The sequence below is a fragment of the Neodiprion fabricii genome, chromosome 2, assembly GCF_021155785.1.
Source record: "Neodiprion fabricii isolate iyNeoFabr1 chromosome 2, iyNeoFabr1.1, whole genome shotgun sequence".
NCBI lineage: Eukaryota > Metazoa > Arthropoda > Insecta > Hymenoptera > Diprionidae > Neodiprion > Neodiprion fabricii.
Window position 1 is genome coordinate 32863990 of NC_060240.1, and position 25432 is coordinate 32889421.

The 25432-nt window shown below is 37.4% G+C and overlaps 4 protein-coding genes, 1 long non-coding RNA gene and 2 other non-coding genes across 9 annotated transcripts; 2 read left to right on the forward strand and 5 right to left on the reverse strand.

Moving 5' to 3' along the window:
• Positions 1 to 49: 49 nt before the first annotated feature.
• On the forward strand, positions 50 to 22802 carry LOC124176787 (kinesin-like protein KIF14). 3 transcript variants are annotated; one of them, XM_046558480.1, is made up of 13 exons: positions 59 to 176; positions 509 to 718; positions 803 to 1282; positions 1347 to 1884; positions 1994 to 2221; positions 2817 to 2945; positions 17052 to 17212; positions 17536 to 17739; positions 18050 to 18322; positions 19206 to 19278; positions 19364 to 19533; positions 19608 to 20070; positions 21217 to 22802. In XM_046558480.1, the coding sequence occupies exons 2-13, from the start codon at positions 615 to 617 to the stop codon at positions 21688 to 21690; spliced, it is 3297 nt and encodes a 1098-aa protein (XP_046414436.1). In that variant the 5' UTR covers positions 59 to 176; positions 509 to 614; the 3' UTR covers positions 21691 to 22802. The 3 variants fall into 3 exon arrangements, with proteins under 3 accessions (XP_046414437.1, XP_046414436.1, XP_046414438.1); XM_046558481.1 differs by lacking the exon at positions 509 to 718 and having other exon boundaries at positions 50 to 176; XM_046558482.1 differs by lacking the exons at positions 59 to 176; positions 18050 to 18322 and having other exon boundaries at positions 243 to 718.
• On the reverse strand, positions 2992 to 5595 carry LOC124176804. The gene is made up of 2 exons (XR_006869467.1): positions 4196 to 5595; positions 2992 to 3972 (listed from the first exon to the last, which is right to left on the reverse strand). It is a non-coding gene; the product is annotated as an uncharacterized LOC124176804 (long non-coding RNA).
• LOC124176802 lies at positions 6460 to 14942 on the reverse strand. Its single transcript, XM_046558507.1, has 2 exons — positions 14400 to 14942; positions 6460 to 8310 (listed from the first exon to the last, which is right to left on the reverse strand). Exons 1-2 carry the CDS (start codon positions 14500 to 14502, stop codon positions 7982 to 7984), a joined length of 432 nt encoding a protein of 143 aa, XP_046414463.1. The 5' UTR covers positions 14503 to 14942; the 3' UTR covers positions 6460 to 7981.
• On the forward strand, positions 20181 to 20252 carry Trnap-agg. The gene has a single exon. It is a non-coding gene; the product is annotated as a tRNA-Pro (tRNA).
• Positions 21000 to 21072, reverse strand: Trnaa-agc. The gene has a single exon. It is a non-coding gene; the product is annotated as a tRNA-Ala (tRNA).
• LOC124176792 (pyridine nucleotide-disulfide oxidoreductase domain-containing protein 1) lies at positions 22711 to 24213 on the reverse strand. The gene has a single exon (XM_046558491.1). The coding sequence runs from the start codon at positions 24211 to 24213 to the stop codon at positions 22807 to 22809; it is 1407 nt and encodes a 468-aa protein (XP_046414447.1). The 3' UTR covers positions 22711 to 22806.
• On the reverse strand, positions 24204 to 25370 carry LOC124176800 (28S ribosomal protein S18b, mitochondrial). Its single transcript, XM_046558504.1, has 5 exons — positions 25207 to 25370; positions 24967 to 25114; positions 24749 to 24846; positions 24534 to 24664; positions 24204 to 24423 (listed from the first exon to the last, which is right to left on the reverse strand). The coding sequence occupies exons 1-5, from the start codon at positions 25270 to 25272 to the stop codon at positions 24282 to 24284; spliced, it is 585 nt and encodes a 194-aa protein (XP_046414460.1). The 5' UTR covers positions 25273 to 25370; the 3' UTR covers positions 24204 to 24281.
• Positions 25371 to 25432: the final 62 nt, after the last annotated feature.

Here is a 25432-nt window from a genome sequence, read left to right on the forward strand (position 1 = left end):
CCAGTTAGCATGCAATATAAACGTGGCTTGTGCACTTTTATTGGCCAGAATTTACACAGCTGCCGGAGTTTGCCGGAGTTGTCATTCGTCGAAAGCGGTGACGTCAATCCGGCTTAAGCGCCTGCAAAGTGAGGCGGAGATCTCTACGAGCTTTCACGTATGTGAAGAAATTACAAGTGAGTCGCATTGCTTTTAGGAAATAACCCCCGACTTTAGTGAGCCAATAAGATTAAACTTGTCGGCCTGAAAGCGAAAGCGTCTGTTTGTAATGTATTTGGGGCGTTAAAAACAATAAATAACGTTAAAAAAATACCGTATTTACGTTGGGAAAAAGGTATTTAGGCTGTAAAAATCGTACGTATATTGAATGGTAGTGAACTTCACCTTTGATCGATCGAGTTTTGTGTGAAAACCATTCTATTGTTATCCCGACACCCTGCACAACCGAGTTTTGTCAACGGTTTTTATTTATATTGTAGTTGCATGTGTTAAATATTCTATTTGTCAGCATAAAAGTACAACATTAAACGTCATTGGAGACGGTAAACGTTGCTGAAAGTGAGAAACCTTCCCTGCATGTGGTCTAAATACTTTTGTACAAAATTATTTTCATCATGTCGCATAGAGGTGGAAATACTTCGAGCACACGATCTTTGAATGCTATTTTCTCGAGTGAGCCTATTAATTTTAATAAAGAAAATGCACCTCCAGTTAAAAAGTAAGTTTTCGGTAATAGATCAATCAATATTTATCGTTCTCAGTCACAAGGATTGTCTAAGTGACCTGACATTATTGTTCACAGAAAGTTCTTCGAAAGCCCTGAGACAACAGATGATTGTGTCTTTCACATTAGAACATCAAGCAATTCACGATTCAAATCAAATCTCATTCGTTCGAAATCTGTAACAATGCTGCAAAAAGAGGAGCCATCACTGTCTGCCAAATCGTCTTCTGAAGAGAGGCTTAAAACTCCAATGAGAATCGCATCAAATCCGAGATTATCTGCAGACAGAACTCCTGTCACACATTTTTGCACACCCAAAAGAGTTACCGCTAATGAACGAGGATCCAAAACAAACATATTCTCCATAACAAGTAAAACACCTGTAAAACGTTACTTCAGTAATCATAATCCTCCAGCCGCGACTCCAGATTGCTTTAACCTCGTTCAAATGGAAACCCCAAGAACCCGACAGGACCTGGGTGCTGATGAGCAGACAATGTGCGAAGGAGAACAGAGTAATCTAACTGTTGGAGTCAGGGTCAGGCCTTTGAATTTCAAGTAAGTATTTCTAACAATCTTTCGTCAAGTAACTACTGTAGAACTGGATTACTTGGCTTTACAGGGAACTGAACGACCAGCGAATAACAGCAATCGTCGAAGCTAATGGTCAAAACATAACTGTGGAGTGCGAATCTTCCAGGCATACATTTATGTATGATCATTGTTTTGTATCTTACGCCGATTCCTGCACGCCACAGCATGCCACCCAAGAGGTGGTGTTCAAGAACATGGTTCTACCACTGGTAGAGAATGCGTTTGAGGGTTACAATGCATGTCTGTTTGCCTATGGGCAAACTGGATCTGGGAAAAGTTACAGTATGATGGGTACAGAGACGTGCGGGTCAGGGCTGGGCTCTGAAGCTGGTATAATACCGAGATTTTGTCATGAAATATTTTGCCGATCAATGAGGAACTCCAAAGTTGTAACTACGGTAGAAATTAGCTATTTTGAAATATACAACGAGAAGATTCACGACCTCCTTGGCGTCAATACCAGTGGGGGGAAACGCGCACCTTTGAAAGTCAGGGAACATCCAGTGTTTGGGCCCTATGTCGTAGATCTGAGTCAGCACGGTGTCAACAGTTACGAAGATCTGCAGGTTGGTTGTTTGAAAGAGAATTTAAAAAAAATGTAAATGACAACAATCTATTTCAAACTTGCCAATCTACTTACTTCTCTTTCACAACTTTTGTCCATAATTTTTTCAGGGCTGGCTGAAGGTTGGTAATTCTCAAAGAGCTACAGCTGCGACAGGGATGAATGAAAAGAGTTCGAGGTCCCACAGTATCTTCAGTGTGATTCTAACTCAGACGCAAGTAGATGTTCCCTCTGGCAATCAGCCGGCGGAGCCGAGTCGTCGGAGTAAAATTAATCTTGTAGATCTGGCTGGGAGCGAGCGCCTAAGTCAGACGTGTGCCAGTGGAGATAGATTGCGCGTAAGCCTGAAATTCGCCGTCATTTATTTCTTACTGCTAATGCAAAATCTGTTGGTATGAGTAACAATGCTTGATCCTCCCTGAAACCCAAATAAATTGCTTTTGCTCAAGAGGTAGGTAGCAGTACATTAACTTCAGATCGAAATAGGTGTCACACACACTCCTAAATATCCTACAAGTGATAAACAATGAATGACCCCATAGATATTTAATATGTTTTTAAAGAGTCGCGAAATCGTTTGATATGCCAAGTTTTATCACTTGATTGACGAATGTCTTGGGGCACCTTCAAAAAATTATCTAATATATACGTAATATTTCCAACAATTCACATTTTGATGAATATGTATTTTGATAAAGATATTTTCCTTAATTTATTATCTGAACAGGCTTTTGCTTTAGTTACGATTACATACGGCATTGCAATTTTTTTTTTTCAATTTGTGAACAACTTGTTCATTATTTTCTGTTTGATTACTGTACTTGAACCAATTTTTCCTCCTATCGTTTATAATCTTTTTTGTTGTACTCTTAATTAAAAAAGTTTATTCGACCATCATTACATAATCAAATAATTGCTGGATCAAATTTATAGGAAGGAGTTTCTATTAACAAGTCGCTCCTAACCCTGGGAAAGGTGATTGCATCTTTGGCTGAGAGCACGAACAACAGGAAACGAGGTTTTGTGCCTTACAGAGAATCCGTACTGACGTGGCTGTTGAGGGTGAGTGATAAATCCTTATTATTGTTTGCTTCTGTACTGTGAAAAATTTATTGATATAGCAAAAGATACAAAACTTTATATTTCGACCAACAATTGGTATTACAGAGTTTATTACATAAGTGAATAGTATTGAGAAACCATCGAGGATTTACTAACCAATAGAAACACTTGAAACACTTATAGAGCTCATCCTCGACAGGTTGTCAATAGATATGATTAACACAGAAATTCGTAAAAAAAAGTTGATATTATCGGCCTACTAGGTACTCTAGTTAAAACAGGCAGAGACATTTGATCATATCTTTGTAAAAGGTTAATTGTTGATGTAATCGTTTGAAACGCTTGAAACACTTGAAACACATTTTTTTTTATCCTTCAACAAAGAGATAATTCCTCATTCAATCTACGATTAAATAATATATAGTTAGAACAAAATATCTCAAGCCCTGCATTGGGTGAACTTAATACCCTAGAGTATTACTAATCCGTAAATTTATAAAATCTGTAGTAAACGAAGTACACTGATCCAGGTCCCATTTATAAGTTGAATTATTTATACAAGTCAAGAAATGTGTAAGTAACTCCAGCCACTCCATTCATACTTAATTAATAATAAGTTAAAACCTAAAAGTATAGCAACCGCGCGCATCGCAATGACAGAATATTCTAAAATAAATAAAATTAAGGAAAAATTTGAACATAACGACCATAACGCAGTCTGTGCAAATATTTCCAGATAATTTTGGCAACGCGTCGTATTATTTTGTGACTATTTCATTGCCCCGGTTGGACAAAATCCAGATCTTTCGAAGAAGAAGAAACGAATTTTTCCGTAAAATTGATCCACCGATGTTTTGTCGGAGAATTTGTAGAGTAATTCATTAGTGCATCAAGTCGGTATAGTAGTTAAACATTGGTGCCCGAATGTAAACTCTTCTAATAGTGCATTTGCAGTCAGGGCCGCATTTCTTGCACCGATTTCCACACTTCAGACACCCACTTCTTAATTTGGTAGCATTTGTAGTGTCTGCAATAGGAACGACGCAGTTTATGTCTATGTGTACGAACGAATAGATTAAATAAATTGCACCGAGTAGTCGTTTTAAGTTTCTTTAACATATAAATAGAGGAAAGAAAAAAAAAAATCGAGACAAAAACCTAGTTATTACACAAGCATGAAAATAAAAATAAGAACAATCCCGAACATTATGGGTGCTACGATATATCACATATGGAGCTGTGTCTCGTACCTTCGTTTTTCTCCGCCAGATGACCGAGTGTTTTACTCTTGAGCGTTGGCCAGACCATTTTTATCGACGGGTTTTATTCCCTCCTTACGTCACTTTCCTCAAGCTTGTCTCCGGCCGGATTCGTGAAGCGAAACTTTGCTCGTATCGCTCCGCATTCGACTTTATAGAAATAATGCCGGCTCAGGCTTTTGCACACGGCACCACCAACCGGGAATGAGGCAATGTTACAAGCTGCGTTGCGGTAGCCGATCGTCTCGAATAACGTCGATAAAGCACTGTTATCGCTTCATTCGTTGCATTATTATTTGCTCGAGTCCTCAAAAAAGGTACCGGGATGGCTGGAAAGGGATTTTCAATAGTGTTTCATGTTAATACGCACCAACCATGGCTCGTTAAAATATCCGCATCGTGTAACGCGGACAAAATAGTGACGCGCGCAATTGTAGAATTGAATATTAGTGCCGTGCGCAACGCACGGCTCGTGTATGTCGAGTGATGACGTCACGTCAACCCTGTAATTGCGTCGCTGCTTTCAGATATTTAATACATTTTCCGTAAATTTCCATAGTCTCTTGACAATCAATAATAACAGCAATTACGCACAACTTTTGCGGTTCACTCTTTCTCATTGTTTCCGAATCCTTCCATCAATCGTTCATTTCTTTCAACTATTTGCACATTCATCCCTTCGCGTGGTTTTTCTCCGTTAATACTAAATTCAATTGTTCACATGAACGCATTTTCTTTATTCTTATTCTTATTATTAGGTATTGAATATTATCAGGGCGTGGCTGCACTCCGGTACGGAGTTACAGTCAGTTTAAGAGATACCGTCGTTAGCCAATTATGAATCAATTCATGTTCGTAGACTATTCATAAAATGTCATTACTCTATTAGACGGACGAGGTCGAATCGCACTTTAGCAAGAACCGCACACATACGTGAACTAATAATGACCAAGAATTCATACCCGGTACGCGAATTATGTAGATTTGAATTATTAACAAATCATTGCTGCGGCCGACCTATGCAATTATTTTGCGTCGAGAACCATGCGACGTCGGGTTTAGTTAACAGCTCATCAAATAATAAACCCGAAATGGACCCAGTGATGCTATGTCGTAAAAGAAAAAGGAACGAAATTCACAATCCTTGAGAAATTTATTCGGGGTCGTTTATTCTTGTATTTTTTTCCCCCCTTCACAACTTTTATCTGCTTTTTAAGCAGTAATTCTCGTTAACCCTGAGATCTGTACCATAAGGTTATCGATCGATTGAATGGCGCTTGAGACGTTAAAATAGGCGGGAGAAAAGTGGCGACAAAACTCTGTACGATTCTGTAAAATATTTGTTCATCAATTATCATTAAGTATTTGACCTATTTTTCTTTCTCTTGTTTTTTTTTCTCTGCTATCTATCTGTATGTCCGCGATGTCTGCGATAAAGGAGAGTCGAAAATTCTAGTTCATCTGTCGTACGCAAATAAGGCAGCATAGCATATCTGAACGTTTACCTGTTCATCACTTTGTACCTACGCTTAATTCCCGCATCACGTTCAATTGCGTAGCTGCAGTAGTCGTCCGCTTCACTGGTCATTACAATGAAGAATATTCCAATGATTATAAATTAAAATTATAACAGTGTCCTGCTTCTCGTTGAATCTCAATCTTGACAATGTTATTTGGAGATATTGGGGTGTGATGTTGAGTCGTTTATTATTTCGAAGCATTTAAGTATACTGCATAGAAAAATTATAGGAAAATAAATTTTATTGCGAAAGTAATATATATATTTATTATGCTGCACGGACTTGCTGGGTTAATGTAAGGATACATTTATAATATCAAACACCTTTTTTTTAACCGATTAACAAATAAGATAGTTGTATACATGTGTATGGGATTTTTTTTTCTGTACGTTGAATTTTTTTTTTGCACGATTTTCTTATTCTGCTGAACTACAAACGCGTTGTCAGGCTCATATAATATCTCGCTTTCACCTGTGACGGGAAATATACACTCTCGACTTACGTCTTGCGTAATATGGTTTCTTTTTCATTATTTCTACTTTGCAAGTAATATCTCATAAAAGATGCTCTTTTTTCACGCACGCATTCGTACGTAGCCCCCTAAACAAATAATTATACATGAATTTACCGTACACTATGTATGCATTCTTACTATGTGTATAGTGTAATACGTATACCTATAAATAAATACTTGCACATAACCCGAGAAAAAGAATTCATTTTTCGCATTTTTTAAATTTTATTTTATTTATTTATTTTTTTTAATATATATAAAACTTAGTTATTTAGTTGCATTCACATACCCCTTACCCTGTCACATGGTTTTCATTATACGTTCTGTCACATATCGTGTTCTGCTTCTTACCCTTATTTTATTTTAAGTTCTCGAAATATTCTGAAAAAATTCACAAACATGTCCTTTGAGGCGTCCAGGTAAAGGTCCAATAGTTGTTTCACTCAATTACTTATTTGGGAAAAAGTCGCGTGCTTTGTAGATCACAAAATATACACATAACAAGAAATCACGCGACACGAAAGATCCCATGTGACATGGTAAAGGATAAGTTTAGTTTTTGACTGGTTTACAGAATTTTACTTAGGCGAAGTGTCAGTAGCGGCAGCAGCAACGTTTCTAATATACATAAAAACTGGTTTTTTACTTTCACACAACCTCACAATCAGTCTTATAATGATTACATCAATTCTTAACAAGTCGTAAAAGTAGTTAGGAATATCTGTATTTGCGTTTAACGAAGAAAACGGCAGTAATGAACCTCGTACAATACGTCACTCGGCAAATTTCAATCAACAATCCGGGGAATACTTTCAAACTTTTTTTCAGGGAGTGTGGAAGAATTCCGTTCAATAATTTTTTATTAGTCCAATATAAAAAACCAAGTTAGACAATGTAGTATAGATTTTCTCACTTTGCCTTTTTACTTCGACCAAACAAAATTTTTCCCCTATAGTTTTGAGTGTAAGAATAATAACCTAGTTTACTTCTGTTTTATCATACGAAATGTTTTGATACATTTTTTTCAAATCTGAGGAATGAAATCAAATATTTAACACTCCTCACATTTTTTACTTCACTTTACTTGACTGCGAAATTATTCTACGAAATAAAACGACCCTTGTACGGGTATGAAATTTTATTGCAAAAACAAGAGTATTTAATTATACGAGTATGAATATGAATTCAACGGGTAATAGCAGACTTGAGGAAGCCAATAAATATGTATATACATTTTACATGCAAACTTATGCTCAAGTAGCTAGTCAATAAAAATCATCTTAACACTAAGACAAAACGCGATAAGCACCACCAATAACCAGGTACTTCAGTAGATATTATACTCGTTATCGGAACGATTTCTTAGCCCACAGAAAAAAAAAAAATATCAATAAAACAAACAACAAAAGCCCACCAAGTATATACAATTGAATTTTTCATTCAAATGACATTCGATTCTTTCTCTACCTCTTAAAATCATTCGTGAGTATTGAAGACTGAGTAATTTCCCTTAAATACAGGGAAAAAGTACCTGCAAATCCCGCACGAATCGCATCCTGCAATGTTTAACATTCGGACAAATAGATACGCTACTATTTACGTCAACATATAGAGTTTCCTCAGTGGCGTAATTCATTCTTCGTCTTACAATAGTCTCTCTCCTTTCTTCGTTCATTCTTCATTTATCCATTCATTCGCTCGTTCATTTTTCTTAAATATAATATTAATTGCTATGTATTAAATTTAGTTGCCGTTTGCCGATTCGCCGATATTTTCGTCGGACCTCCTTCGCGATGTCTTTGCTTCGCCTTTCGTCTTTTCCACAGTTTTCTCTTGTGACTCCTCGTCATCTCCGCACCTCGGTACATCCTCCTCCTCCTCTTCCTCCTCCCTTATCTCATCTTCTTCAATCTCCTCATGTATCTCGCTGCAAGAATTATTCCGTGCTTTACCACGGATGTAAGCAGCCAGGGTGCGCCGTTTGTTTTCTTTGCAGAGTGAGCAAGGGACCTTAGACGTGGATTTTTGTAGCTGCTGACGTTGCTGGTTCTTCGCCTTGGTTGTTGACTTCCCTGAAATCAAAACAAACAATGTTTACACGCACATTTGGCTCATCAATTTTCAATTATACACGCGATTTAACCGCAAACACAAGTTTACCGAAGCTTTATGGAGCGTGGTCTCAACCTCGATGTCAAATCGGAATTTATATCATTTATACGGCGTATAAAGGTATACGTAAACAAAATCAAAATACTGTACAGCTAATATCATCGACGTAGCTACTAGTTTAACCGTCGTCATCCAATATGCGTAGTTTATATTTAGCTCGACCAGGATTGAAACAAGTTTCTGAAGCGTGAAAGGAATTCGCTGTCGCTGCAACAGCAGCAGCATCAACACGTCGCGTCGCGATCGTGGTGCAGCAGTTCACCTCTCATAATACCCATGTGGTTTCACGCTGAGTGAGAATTTAATTGCCTTGGCGAATGAAAACTTGGAAACTTCGTAGAGACACGTCTTTTATTTCTACATTAAAACAGTAAATAATTGGTCAATATTGACGGCTCGTTATAACTTCGGGGGGAAAAATAAAGCGATATCCCTACTCCAACGAAGAACAACAAACCTGTTAAGGTTGTCTTATAGAAAGCGCCGCTCATGAATATACGGAACCGTGAAACAATATCAATCGGAATGTGAAGTAATATTAGTCGGCGAGGTAATGAGATCAGTCACCTCGCGCGTTCAGAATTCGAAGCATAGAACTTCCACCGTTTGTACAGTTAATTACGATTCTTTTAGTATACGCTGTATCAGTAGAGTCAAGGTGATTATACCTACGTGACATTTTGTTGCAGCCAAGCTCACATACGTGGCACGTTATAGATTATACCATATTAATCATACCCGCGAAATGAATGATCAGTATTTATTTTTTTTGTTCATCGGGATTATAAACATGTCCCAGATGATGGAATGATATATCTATACTGATAATATTGCGCGTTTCTAATTTCTCATGTGGCTACGTGACGGTTTTTCCTTTTCCCCTCTCCTTTCGAACCCCGCGCTGCGATGCAAAACCACAGCGTCTCCCCTTTCAATGGCTTGTCGTTCATACGGATACATGGATTACAAATTACATGCAACTACGCACATGTATGTTTGACCGCCATACTTGCGTCGCATATATATTTGATACAAGCAGTAGGTAGGGCGGATCTGTTTTTATCTCATTATTTATAGCTTATAATCTATATGTATATACATGTAAATGCAGCTACAGTGTATGCGAGTGGAAATAGAAACAACAATTACAATGTTTTAACAACGTTCTTGCGCACCGTTGCGCCCGGGGTATGTCAAATTTGAATAGTAGATACATTTTTGTACCGTGTAAATCTACGCCAAGCTGTTCTTATCGGTAGCAATGTAAGTGTAAACTAACGACACTATTCTATTACGTTCGAATTCGAGACAACTTACCCTTGATCCAGAAACGTGACCAGAAAATATGTGAACCTACATATATAGGTACTGGCAGCGTCGCGACGCGACATCATTCGTTCTTCGTCTGAACGTTTATTTTCAGTCAATTGCGAATCACTGCAGATCTTACGATTGACGATTATATTCTTACAGAGACTCACAGACACATAGTATGTGTATACCGAAACGCGATCGTCTTAGATAATTTTTCTTTCTCCGTCAGTGATAAAAATATATTTATTGACATTTACATGTAAGATATCGTGATTAGATTGTGTCTTCGACCATCTGCGGCAACACGAGCTTTATCGTTATTTTATTAACATTCTGCGCACACAACTTGACTTGTGATTCAATTGTATGCGTATGTGAGTAAGAGGCAAACGAAAATGTAATCTCGCACTTCGCATATATCTATGAGTGATTTCTATCGTATATACGAGATACGGAAATGTTCGTTGCCCCCCTGTTTCCGTTAAAAATATTAAGTTCTTCTTTTCTTTTTAATTCAATATCATTGTTATCGTTCCTCACGTATGAATAATGGCCGATCACATTCCCGCCCGCGTTCCTTTTTTCTTTTTTTTTTTTTTTTGTCTGTATCTTACTTTTTGTTTCCCGAGTGCAAAAGTCACGCCTCAGTGGAAAAAGGCGACTTGTATTTAATGCGCGTACAAAGAAATTGTTGCATGTTTTTATTCCTGACCCGAACATTGTAGTATACTTATAAACACACACATATCGTATGTGCAATACGCTTTACGATTAGCCTGCAAAATAATGTATTATATAAGATCAAGGTCGGGACGTAAGGTATCGGTGAATGTGTGCGCAAATTTGACGACAATGATACGATTATTCACGGCATAAGGCGCATATCGATGGAAAGAGAAATAAGAAAATAAACGAACTAAAAAAAAAAAAGTATAAAAAGAATAACGCCGAGTAAACAAACATTAAATAATACTGTTGTAAAGTGTATCTACGTATATGCCTATATGTGTGCGGCAATATGTTCTATTCGTGACGTCGACGCAATGCGATAAGACAACGTTGGGTAATTCCCTGTCAGATCGCAGATTGTTGTGAAAAATTTCAGAAAAAAACTACGCGTTATGGATGAAAACAAAGTTTCATTCATCAAATATGGTGATAGAAATATTTCGTGGGTTCAGATAAATTTGGGTTCACTCGATAATCCAAATTATCGTTAACATCAATTTTGTTGAATTAAATTAAATTATTTTAGATGATGAAAAAAAAATGTCTTTCCCTGTATTCGATAAATTCAACAAATATTTACTCCGTGTGTAGCACATGAATCCTAACTTGATCTGACAAGCGCCAAAATTGGGATCTGTGTATTTTTCGACACGTAGATTACGGTTCTGGTATATAAACATGTATAGAATTTCTTTGAAATAGAAGATATCTCCAAAATTTATCCTGTTTGGTCGAATACGAATAGCAAGAAATTTTGTAGGAATGATGCGATTATCATGTCAACATTATTCTTCTTTATTTTAATAGAATTAAAGTTTCTTCTGTTTGGTAGCAATTTTCACACCGGCGTGTAGTTTCAAGTTCCTTTAGTGCGGTTAACTAGCCGGTATTACAAGTGCGTATAACAACGTAGGTACATCCATACAATAATAGCTCGTAGCATGCTCGCACGTGTATTTCGATCGACAGTAAGTGGCCTAGTTTCTTTTGGGCGTTGCGTGCGAGGAGGATGCAAACAAGATGAGATAACCCTCTTGTGTCCTAACGTCCTACGTCTTCGTAATACACGTTTCCGGTGCTCACAGGGTTATTGGACAGTGACAAGGTGTTAAACTGTCGTTTACGACACAGAATTAACGTGGCCTATCCTATTCCGTAAATTCATCTCCGTTATCTGAAACTCCGAGACGTGCAGCTAGGCACGTAGGCAGTTTCCTCCAAAGTCGTCTGCCCTCGGCCCTGGCGAGCCGAGCCCTTGCCTCTTTCTCTTTCTTACTCGTACGGTTGCGTTTAAATAAATCAACTTCGGCCTCGAAGATTTTTATTTTTATTTTTATTCCAGACCGTATGAACATTGTCAGGTGTCGATTTTTCAGACCTTGCCACTTTTTCGCCATTGGTCACGATTTATACAAGTGTTAGCGGTTTGTCATTAGCGTTTTATCAAACCAGTCAGACCGGAATCCGGCGTTGATACATGGCTGGACGATAACCATGTTAATAAGATATTTCTAAATTGGTCAGAATACGTTTTATAAACAGTGTATCTACAGACACTGCACGTATATTACTAAATGATACTTGTTTTCAACTGATTTAGTTATCATTTGGCGTTTTCGTCGTGTACATGTTACTTCATTGGCTACTGTTAATTTTATTCACGTTCGAATTTTTAAAACTTTCCACCGCTGCTTTCTCGCTTTAGCATCCGACAGATTCAAATCGGTTCATCGATCATCGGCTATACTGTAGACCTAATAAATTTCTCATATCAGTTGATTCCGATGACATGTCTTTTAAGCCGTTAAGCTGTCGGCCTTATAACGGTTACTAATTAAATTTAAGGAGATTTCCTTGTCTCCCACGATAACAAATGAATTTTTCGTATCTGCAAGTTATATATCTACCTGTATTTATTATATGTACACGAATATCACTCGATCGACTAAGCGACACCCACACCATGGATAAACAATAACAAGACTATAATAACTCCGACGGCATTTTTGACTGCTTGTTCTTTCGTTTTTTATGTGCTAATGACGTGGCAACGGTTCTTTACGTCAAAATTCGATTTCTATTTACAAAAATTCAATGTTGAACGGACAAGAGAAGAAGAAAAAGCAGAGAAACGCAGTGTATATTAGCCTGTCGGTTTTTTTTTTTTTTACTGCTCTTACAAGCTACCCAGGTGAAGTTATTTATATCTTTAGCGCATCGCGAAGGTTTGCTCATTCTTGAGCATAAAATGCGTGTTTGATTAGAAACCGAATATTTTTCATGTGTTTTTGTTATTATCATGATTTTCGTTTCTTTTTTTTCGTAATCAATATTGCTATCCCTGCCGTTTTAAAAGCGAACCTGTATAATCCAAAGTCGTAACTTTCTTACCAAATTGATTTCGAATGACCGCGTATCTATATACGTTAATACCTTACATCCTGTTGTATACATCCTCTTCAAAGTAACACATTTCATGGGTTCAATACTCTCTTCGAACAATGGTTTACGTATACTATGTATATGCATCTGCTATCAACTTCGAAGTGCGCTACTGGTAAACTCGACGATTATATACCTACATGTAAGTACACTCGCGTGACAAGACGCACGTGATGATGTTTGTGTTTTATCTGCAGAGCATGGCAAGACTCAACGCGATGCACTGCATTGATTTCTATATTTGTAATATCACACATGCGATTATCGCGGCTTCATGCTTGTTATTTCATTTCGCGGGAAGAATAAATCGTGTTCCTTGGACAAGCGCGAAATTTGCGGAAAATAAAAACAATCATAAAAATAAACAAACGAGCAAAAAACAAAAAGGAATTTCTTTTTTTGTTATTACCGGTTGGGTACGGACCAAGAATAAGAAAATAAAATATAGCACTGTACAATTTTTTTTCCTTCGCTTGCGACAGTAAAGACAACCCCTTAATGGGCGAGTGTGGACAAACTGTTATCTTGAAGTTGGTAACCCTATCGCAACGGTTCATGCTGAGGAAAACCCGTTATTTCACCATTTTGGAACAGTTTGAAATTCTGTGAATCGTAATGAAACAATACATACTCATATTTTGTAATCTTAGTTTCTTAAAATTCATTGTGACAATAAGAAAATAATGATTTTTTCACAGTGTTCCGTTACGATAACGTTAATAACTTCAGCCTTGTGTCAAATTCTCTTGACATCTGTAATTTACAGTAACTGGGTATCTTAGACACACGTTATATGCCTACATCGTCTAATATCACGTGCGGAAAAATTCGGTTGTCAAACTCCTACGTAACAATCAGCTTAAATTATGTTTTACTTCTCTAAATTGGGGTTAGGCAATTCGACACTACGCGTATGGAGTATTTGTGGTAGTGCAAATTTTACGATATTAGACAAACGTTGAAAATGATAAAAAAAAAACGGTATAAAATATGTCGGACCTCTGCTGTCGTATTTCGTTGATTTTAGGTAGTTATTATTACAGAGACAGTAATTGTTAGCGAAAGTGATCAGAGTTGCAGTACGGGATTAACGAACGTCATATATAATTTTATGCAATGTATACGTATACATACATTGAACATTTTACAACTTTTTTTTTAATACCTGATCAATTTTTCCATATATTTCTTATCGGTATTATAGCGAGTAAACAACATCCCCGTCGCTAACTTGTTTGTATACATGTATAGACATTTGTGTGAATTGAAAAAAAACGAACGGTACAAGTGAACGTGAATAGATTTAACGATTAATATTCAAGAATTAACATATTTTAACGCTCCTCGGGTCAACGCAGTTTAACTACTGCGCATTTGCATTAAAAAATCGTGCGCACGTGTGTGTGTGTGTGTGTGTGTGTGTGTAACAGGTTAACGTTCAATGCCGGTCGGTTAGCGTCACTAGCCAAATCCGACGAAATAACGTCTCGTCAAAAGAACGTACCGTAATTGAAGTAGTCCTTGTTCCACGGTTGTTCATAGTCCCGATATTGCGGATGTCTTAACGAGCCGTAGCTGAGGGCTTCCGGCATGTATACAAGATCCATTCTGACAAGTGTAAGTTATTATCCTTATTCTTCCGTTTCGAAATACTTCTGACTTCCCAGTTCCGAATCCCTCTCCAAGAGCCAGATACCGATGATTCGCTACTCGTGATTTCTTCGCCGCATTCCTTCGTTCCGTATCTATATTCGTCTCGATCCTCTCACACGCGAGTTGCGAAAAAGCGAGAACCGAAGCAGAATATTCACCCTCCGGATAAACAACTTTCGATGCGATTTTGTTTACGAAAGATGTTTCGCTTCGGCTATGCCGGTGTCTCAAAATCAATCTCCTCGTCCTTCCTTCTCTTATTTTCTCTAGATCGTAAGCGAAAACGAAGCGGCAATTTGATCGTAATTTATCCTCTTCGACGATGCTCGGTTGCGCGGTCCGATCCGTTAACGTGACTCCGTCTAGCGTCGTACTGACCATGCATCAACGTTCGCGGCAAACCGATGCGTCCTTTCGTTCCCATTTCACAGCACGCGCCCCTCTTCGACCATTCCTTGCGTCCCAGCCAATGGGCGCGCGATGTGCTGGCGGGCGTCGCACGTGACTAATAGAGCGTACATCTGATACCAAACACGTTACACCCGGTGCACGCGTACTAACCCGGCTGCGTAAATTCTACGTAAGTTGCGACGAATTTTTCACCATTTAAATGCGTATCCGCAGGGGCGATGAGCAAGCCGAGCGAGTCAGGCAGCTGGAACTGAACCGTGTCCTGAATCACCGCCTATAAGGGAGAAGTTTTTATTTTTCTTTCTTTTTATTTTTTCTTTTATTTTCTTTATTTTCATTCATTCATTCGTTACAACGTCGCGCCTCGAACCGCTAGGAATTTGTTTTCTATGGAGCTGGCTGAAAGTGCACGTGTTGCTCATCGATGATTTAAGTTATACAGACTACGTTACGACTCAATATTATTCGTCTCGAAACGAAATGAGGGCAAATCCTGGCGAACAGGTTTTTTTTTTTTTATTAAAGTCTTGCGTGTTATTTCCGCGCACTCGCCCTCTCTCGAGTGCAAAACTTTCAGTTTCCTTTGTTTGTAACGTTAGCATGATATTCATACCGGACATCTCACAACCGCGCGACAATGCTCATTATGTGGGTAACCGATTTTGCCAAGCTTTCTGCTTATTTGAGTCGTTATACGTATACAATATGTGTACATACCTTACGTTATACTATATGTACATCAGTTTTCCAAATACAGTACAGATGATAATTCTACATTGGATTCCATCATTCTTTCTTTTATTTTCATATTGCGATACAAGTGTAATTGTTTATCACGATTTCAAGAATTACCGTAGGTGTGTACGAGACGGAGCGTGCGTGTTCCACGAATACGTTTTCAAAGGATTCGAAAAACTGTAACGCTGATGAATTTTTCGTCCAGCCAAGACGAAGTATAGCGATGTCTGAAATATACGTGAATTGTTCACATATTGTTAATTTACTCAGACCTAGTATTAATGTATTGAAAATACATTTATTCGCCATAGTATGGCAGGACGTAACGCCCACGCTACATCTTATAAATAGACTGTGGAACAACGCATGTATTATACCTATATGTACGTATAATACGTATGTGTAACGTATTTGTAATGCAAAGAAGCAAGGCCGTATCGCCGTGGGGAGCAGCGATTTCTCCCGGCGTTTTGTGATTTTTACATACATACTCATGTATACCACGTCCTTTTTAAACCTATAGAAATAATTGCGCGACGTCGCGACGCTATTAACGAAGGAAGAAACGTGCCGACCACGGTCCGACAGATTAATATCCGTCAAAATAGCGTTGCGCCGACCGTTTCGTTTGCATGGTTATTTAGTACGCCATTGAATAATAATCACCTCTCTTCTACGTTCCGATAGTTTAATTTTTTTTTTTTTATTATAAACATTTCTGACATTATCGCTATCCTGTACCGTTGACGTTGTATTTCTTATCAATATGTGCGTATAACATAATGTATGTACGTGTGTATTTCGATAGCGACGAAGCTCGAACCTTGAAGTTCGTTAGTGAAGCATGGTTGAAAAAAAAAATTGCGTATTTTTCCGACGGACTCTACGAAAGGAGAGAACAATTGGATTCTTCTAGTCGTGCAAGACGAATCGCCGTGTCGACGAATCGTATCTCGCAAAATCAATTTTATTCGGTACAGTCACCGGGGGGCATCAAATTGCGCCGTAACTTTTGCCGATATATATATATATATATATTCATTATACCGTCATACATACGTATATTGTACACACACGACAATCAGGTATTTTGTCGTCTGCGTTATCATCGAGACGCCAATCCATCTTATGCGATTTATTGATCGCTAACATTTGCTTTACCTGTCCCACTGGCAACCTTGTGACAAAAAACAAATTAACGTGTGTAGATGCCTATTAGGTACAACAATGAGCACGTGTTTATACATTTCTCATCGTGACTGAGCTTATAATATAGATATAATTGTTATTATATTACGAGCTACGTCTACGAAATGCGGTATGAATCAATCGATCTTACGTTATCCTTTCTCAGGAAAGTCTTGGTGGTAATTCTCGAACAGCAATGCTGGGAACTGTCTCACCGGCCAGCGTTCATCTCGAGGAAACATTGGCGACACTACGTTACGCTTGTCAGGCTAGGGCGATTGTTAATCGTGTCAGAGTTAACGAAGATTCCCACGAAAGATTGATTCGGTAGAGTAACATTGATTTATTTCTATATTTTACCTGTACGACTACAAATAATTGAGTTTCGAACTAATCGCATATCTTGTGCTAACTTCATGTCTTTATTGTATATTATTATCCATCATTATCCATCATCTGACGTTTCGCAACAAATGTACCTTATTATCGCGCATCTGCAATTGCAACCTGTGCATTCGTGTAATGCATACGTGATAAAAGTGTGTAAATACGCATGTGTATCGAATTGAAATATCTCGAGTAGTCGATGTAGCAGCAATCATTTAGGCTGTACGTTGTATAAACTATAAAGGATGACGTTATGCTCTTAGGGAACTGAAAGCGGAAGTAGCGCGGCTGCGTGGGATCCGGGAAGGTTACGAACGACACCTGGGAGGACTTCCACGTAGAATTCTCCTCGACGGCGGATCCGGGGCGGCCGAAACGGAAGACGATATACGGATGAAAGAGAGGGAAATCGAAATATTGAGGGAACAGCTAAAGAAAACCGAAAAACAGCTCTGCCTCTCGCAGAAGTAGGGAGCGTTTACTAAAATAATTTTTATTCGATGTTGTTCAATTATTTTCTTCTCTTCGTCGTTGGCTAGTATCGCTGATAAGATTTCAAGGCGCAGATTAATTGGTGACAAATTCATATATTTTTTTAAACGAATGTTGAGGCTGATAATGAAAGTATTTCAGCTGGCGATAGGAATCTAGCTCCAGATCGCATTTCTTACTCTGACTGGATAAAAACCGTTAATGAGTTGATGGATTGTTATGGCGGAAAATGTTTGGGGGTAAAAAAAATTTCACAACTTCATAGGTAGCGGCGTGTATTTACAGATCTTGGTCAGAGAAGCTGCGGGACGCGGAAGAGAAGAAAAATACGGAGTTGACGCACCTAAGACGCTGCGGCATCGCGTTGGAGATTGATTTTAAGGAAAAATCGATGCAACCCTGTCTAGTTAATTTAGCTGCTGATCCTATCTTGTCTGGTACACTTTTGTATCTTCTTCCATCTGGCTCTGTACGCATAGGAAGGCGAAACGTCGAGTTAGCCTCCTCCTATCAGCCGGATATTGTTCTGGATGGACCACTGGTCGGACAACGGCACTGGTTAGTCGCTGAAAACCTTTCGAGGATTCTAAGCACATGGTGGATGTGGTGTTTCTGTTTTTTTCTTCTTCAGAGTTTGCCATCTTTGTCATTATTTTGATTGATTCGATTACTTACAGTGTAGATTAATTACAAAAGGATTATTTTGTCTGATGGAAGAAAAAGAAAAAGGTGTCTTGTGATATCGCAAATAATTTTTCCATCCAAACTGTTTCTACGACTTGACCCATTTTTCTTATTGCCCTAGAATTATTTGATCTTATCATCCCGTATCTTAAACGCAGTTAGTAGAAGTTGTGTGTAATTAACGAATCTCTTATTCAAGGTAAATAAATTTCGTAACAATTTTCGTTCGTTTATGATGTTATCGTTGTTCAACGTTTAAATGCAAAAACACATTTATAGGTATATGTTACTTGTGGTTGACTTCGAAATCCTGAGTCTTTGGTTTGATTACTGATTCACTGTTTATTTGTATTGATATTTCTTTTTTTTTTATTATTATTATTTTTTTTATTTGACTTACCACAGCAATTTGGTAAACACGTGCATTCTGTCTGCAGAGACTGCATCGAATTACTTTTGAATGTTATTTAGCCGTTAGTTGGCATAGAATCAAATATTTTGTTTTTTACTTATAGATCCGTATATAAAAACTGATTTTGCAAGTAACAGTACTATCTGAGAACAATTAATGCGTGTGTGTTCTAAACTCCTTTTGAATGTGGTGAGAACAATTTCCAGATTCCCTGTACTACCATTCGTCATGCATGCTGGCTGACTTGTAACTAATCCCGCTCATTGTTAACAAAAAAATTGGTTTTGGGTGTAAAGGAATCGTGAATAATTCGCAGATTATTATTAATTCTTGTTTCTCTTGTAGTACAATTGAAAACAATAACGGAAAATTGACGCTTTCACCTGAAATGGAGGGCGATACATACGTGAATGGACAGGTAATAGAAAAGTATTTGCCTTATAATTTTTTTTTCAATAACAGCGATTGAAGAGCATGTAATTTAAAATTCTGGTCCGGTTTAGGTAGTAACTGGCAAAGTATATTTAAAAAATGGGGATCGACTTGTTATTGGAGGAAATCATTACTTTCGAGTGTGTAATCCACTTGACGAACAAGGCAGAGGACAAATCTCCGCACAGCCAGTTGACTTTGAATTCGCACACCAAGAAATTCTTAAAATTCAACAAGAAAAGTAAGCAACCTCTAAAAGATATCAATTGTTCACTCTCGAAAGAAGAATATACCACATTTTGTTTCTGCGTATAGATTAAGAGCCGAACTTGAAGAGTCTAAACAAAAGGTGATCAAAGAGTTGGAAAATGCAAAACGTGAAGTCGAAATGCAGCTTGGTTCACAAAAGTCTACGTATGAAGAACAGCTTCAAATGTTAGGATCGAGTTTAGAACAACAAAAAAAAGCGCTAGCAGAGGTTAATCGTAGAAAACACGAGCTTGAATTAGAGAAGGAGCTACTCGCTTCAGAAGTTGAAACAAATAACAGAATCCGTCAAATACAATCTGAGGAAGAAAAATTCAACATTTCTCCATATCGGTCGAATTTTCTGCAAGAATTGGAAGATATATTGAACGAAACGACAGCAGATGTGGAAATGGCATTGAATATGAATATTGATAGTGAAGAAACAAACTCGAGGACAGTCAGTCTTCGAGAAATGCAATTGCTAGTCAAGGAGGCTTCTGAAAGGTGTAGAGAAGTTGGAATTAATTATGTAAGTGAAACGTGTTCAATATTACGCTAATTTCATTAGTTCATTAAATTTTCACAGCAACATTTTTCATTAGTGTTTTATGAATACACATGCACAACACACATACAAGTGGCTCGTTGGTCTAGGGGTATGATTCTCGCTTAGGGTGCGAGAGGTCCCGGGTTCAAATCCCGGACGAGCCCATTTTTTTTTAATTTTCGTTTTGAAATATTACCAATCACTGAAGCAATATAGATATATTATTGAAAGCAATTATACTAATAATAATACTAATAATCACGACTAACACCCGCCATACCCAATAGGGCACGTTGTCAAGAGCCGTTAGGCGTGTGTTGAGTAAGGGAAAGGATTGATTAGTGACTATGGTTATGCTTCCACAGTCGTCTTAAAATGTGCAATAGAAAAACTTGCATCCGTACCAGGGACAAGGAAAACTGCAGAAAATCTTGCCCCGGTGTAGCCAAACAGAGATTGAATCTCAGGTCGCCGATTCGATGCCTGAGCAATGTGGCTACAATTTTTGCGAATTGTCGATCAAGTCCTCATCGATACGCTGAGGATTTAAACTGAAGTTCTGTCGTTACACAGTCTTGCATATTTCGCTTCTACAGTTTGTTTAAGCATTTAAAAAATTTAAAAAATTTCAAGCTATTTTTCATCCACGCTGTGGTATGCAGCAAACATACTTTCTCAAACTTATAACTGTAAAGCCGTGAAAGGCCAAGTGTTACATAATACGAATGGACGGGGAGGGGGGGAGAGGAGATAAATGGATCAATGGGAATCAAGATAAGAGTAGGAAAACTACGCCAATATGGAATGATATTATTGCTCAATGATGAAGAAGCAGTAGAGTATTTTTGGATTTCATTTTGTCTTCATTAATGCTAAGAATTAAATAACTTTTATTCAATAAAAATTTATTTTGGAGGCGCCGGGTATCGATCCCGGTACCTCTCACATGCTAAGCGAGCGCTCTACCATCTGAGCTACGCCCCCAGTTGAAATTGACTAGAAGTTGATTGACATTCTTTGCATAACATACGAAACAAGTTATTTGCTAATCAAATATACTAATATAACAATTTGTTGCGTTTCACTACAACGAAGTGTATTATTTATTAAGATTATATATTTGTGCAGATAACAGAACACCTAAATGAGAGTATACATCAAATATCTATGGATGCTTCGACAGCTGAGGTAACAATGGACAATCTGATGTTACATCCTACCAAGAAGAAATATTATGACCATGTTAGGAAATACATTAGACAGATGGAGAAAGCAGCAAAAAATCTTGGTAATCTCTGTAACCAGCAAGAAATTCAAGAAATAAGTGACGAAGTAACGAAATCTATCGAAAAAGTACAAGATATTATTATCAGCATTAAAGAAACCTTGACAAGTAGTCGCAACAATGAAAGTAACGCTTCAAACGCAAGCGAAAATAATACGGTAATTGAGAACCCTGGTATCATGAAAGCGGAATATGACCTGGAACGCAAATATTTCCCAGATGAGAATATGTCGCCATCCAAGTCCAATTTGAAAAATACGTGTCCATTCCTTCGCAGCGGCATTACATCAAAATCAGTAAGATTTGACTTTGATTGAGGTACAATTTATCTAATTGAACAATTCTTACTTAGAGTGTGGCGGCTACAAGAATGAAATTTGAAGCGTTGACCAACAGAAGCGGTAATGTCGGTTATTGCGAGGTGAGAAATACCCCGGATATGTCTAAAAAAAAAACAATCACCCACAAAAGACGTTGAAGTTTAGCGAACCTGCCGATAAAACTTCATACTCAGTATTTATCAGTAGACATGTTCACTACTTAAAAAAAAAAAAGAATATGTACGATGAAGATTTTATTGTATGACACAATGCCTCTGAAGAAGCTCAGTAGTGAGATTGACTGTTATTATAAAACTAAGATTTTAGTGTTGCTAAATTAACCGAGGATTTTATATATTCAAGTACATGTGTACAAGTGTGATATATTTCCATGATATAAAGTAAAAATAAATATTAACATTAACGTATTGACATAGGTTTCGAAAATTTTGGGGTCAAGATAGCATTACACGATTGAAATAACATCAGCGCTATGAGTCATTTCTGATTTATTTTTTTTTTAATACAACATCAAAAACAAAATTCGCACTGAGCTGTGATTATTTAATACTTACATTACGTAATGATTAATTACTATATTATTCCTAATTAAAGACAAGCGCGAGAAGTGTGGCATAGTGAAAAAATTCATTGTATTTTATAACATCCAGTGCCATAAATGTTGTTAACATATCATATTAGTCAGTGTTGATGTCTAAGAGAATGTTTTTTTAAGAGTACAGAATAATATATTTGTAAGCGATTTTTCTACATTTCTAATAAATTCGCTGTAAAATAAGAACCAAAGTAATTATGATTAAATGTGCAATTAGATCTTGGTATAAAAAAGTTCCGATGTGTTTTATGTATACAATGAAGCAGAGAAACCTATAAAATAATCAGATCGCATTTTCTCCTTTTTTATCAAATACACTAACAAATAATTGCAAATTTTACATCCAATTGAACTCGACTGATTTTGTAATGTATCTGGTGTATATGTTCGCTTAATTTTTAGTTTAATTGAAGAAAGGGAAAATACATTCAATTATTCAAAGTTTCTTTGCTTCGTGCACACAAAAAAAATTTCACACACTCAATTTAATGTTCAGCTTAATCAAAATAATCTTCCACGTCTATATCAGGGTTTAATAAGTCTTCTCCATAAATAGTCAAATCGAGTTGGTTCAAGATCAAGTTTTCGCACATTTCTTCCAAGTCGGTTTCTCCGATGAGAACAGCCCCCTTCAATTTACCGTCTTTCAATATTAACTTTATGTACTCTACATTCTTTGTCATTCGTAATAATATTTCGTAACTGCCATTCAATTTTTGCCCATTGTAAAGCCCTAGTAACACAACTTTGAACCCAAAAAATTTTGTCACATGCGTGAAAAGTTCAAAACAAAAGTCTTGGAAAAAATCTTCACCCCTTAAATCACAGGCCATAGATTTAGCGGCATAACGACCCATTTGCAAAGCTTGAGTCCAGAGTCTCATTTGAAACCAATGTTCTGCTAGATTCCAGTTTACAGTACAAACATCTCCAGCAGCAAATAAATCTTTTTCAGAAGTCTGTAGCTTCGAATCCACTAAAATACCACCATCTCCCCCTTTATTTAGTTCTTCTAACCCGTTAAGGGTAGAATTTGGAACAACGCCTGTTGCAGATACAATGAAATCGCAACCTATAATTTTACCATTGGTAAGTTCTGCATAAATTGGCCATTCTTCATTATCTTGTTGTTCGCTTGATACTCCAATAATTTCGCATTCATATTCAACTTGTACTTTGCTTGAAGCTACAGAAGTTCCTTTGACGTTACAACTACTATGCCAGTCAGGGCCTAAAGCAGCGCCTCCTTTAGTTACTTGACCTTCTGAAACAGTATATTTCATTCGCTTCACAACTCTATCACATTCGGACTTATCATTTCTCTGAATTAACTTGTTTTGGAAGAATTCAGCTGCGCCAGGGTCTACAAAGGTAGCAGAAATATGTTTATCTTTTATTACCCAAATAATTTCAACTCCTCGTATTTCGTGAACTATTTCAGTGGCTATTCCACCATTACCGACGACTACAATTCTTTTGGCATTTTTAATTCTTGAGGAAAACTTTTCCACAGACTCTGTGTCCCTTATGCCAATTACATGAGGACTATTTTCAGTTATAAGTTTGGGACTTGCTCCGGTACACAAGCATAATTTTTTGTATCGTATTACTTGTCCTGATTTGGTTTCGACCAATTTATTTTCATTATCCACTCTTACAACCAAATCATGTACAACAGAGACAGACGGGTGCATTTCAGTTAAAGTTACTATATTACGTTCTTCAACGTCAAATTGTGTCAAGTTTTGACTAATCGGCACAATATTAGTTACAGCTTTAATAAGTGAACTAGCAGTGATTAACACTACCTTTTCTTCTGGAGCTAAAAAAGCCAAGCCTTCAGCACATGATACCCCGGCAATTCCACCTCCAATTATAATAAAAGTTGAGTCCATATTATTCATGGGTTCATTTATTACTGAATATTATCAATCAGATTTTCCTAAGTTTTCAGAGCATGAAACGAACTAGTTTAGGCATTAGGTTCTGGCTTGTACCATTCAGAGTAATCGTATTGTCTAAAAGGTACATCATATGTTATAGTTCCATAGTTTTTTGCTCTTGCAATAGCTACAAGTAACTCCTGATGCTTTTTTTGGCAAAGTCCAGTTTTCCTGAAATTAGAATTTTAGAGTAACACAAACGTTCATTGGGTGCACAGGGAGTGTATTTTATGGCTGATACAAGGAGCAACCATTACTTTTACTCATTGATGATTACTTACGAATAACTTAGAATGGCACCGTTGTGTTCGGAAATGAACTGTTTCAGCAACTCTGTGTTCCTGTGATCTAAAACGAGATATTCATCTCTACAAATTGGGCAGGGGTTTCCTGTTGAAATTTGCTGGTATCTCTGTGAACAAATTGAAAATTGTGGAGATCCGGTACTATGGATATTATTATTATTTATTATAAAAACTAAACATGGATCACCTACAATGCAAGTTTTTCTTGTCTTTCTTGGCGGTATTGCTCCCTTGTGGTTCCTTCTATATTGTTTCCACACAGGATTGGTTCCGTAGGTGGTGCGATATGCTAGAAAAACCACACAGGAGTTCAATTTCCCGAATCATCCCAAGGGCAGAGAAAGGGTAGAGCTATACAATTGGTCATGGCTATTTACATTTCTTTAGAACATGTGTAAAATAAATTCACCTTCGCTGGCGAGGTATCTGATGCTCGTTTCGTACGTGTGTTTTACAGATCTATCCTTAGCCGGGTCTCTAGGTTTCTCAGACTTATCAGGGGTTGCCTCTGTGTCGCTTAGTACAGTTGAGCTCGAAAGACACCGTGATGTTAGAGTCTAAACATTGATTAACGAAAGTTTCTAAAAAATTTATAGGTTATACATTATGCCGGCGAACATAATATTTGAAAACGGATCAACTATGTTACCTTATTAGTATAACTAGTACGAAACATTGCATTCGTTCCACGTAACGCTGATAAGATGAGTGACATTATTGGTATTTTACTAAAATTACAGAGGGTGTTAAAATAATACGTAGTGGCAATAGTGCACGCAGCTAGGTTTCTCTCTGACGCAGTAGGCGACGATGTAAAACATTTACAGTAGATGGCGTTGTGAGAATTGTCTGCAAGAGAAATTTTTATTTTACGA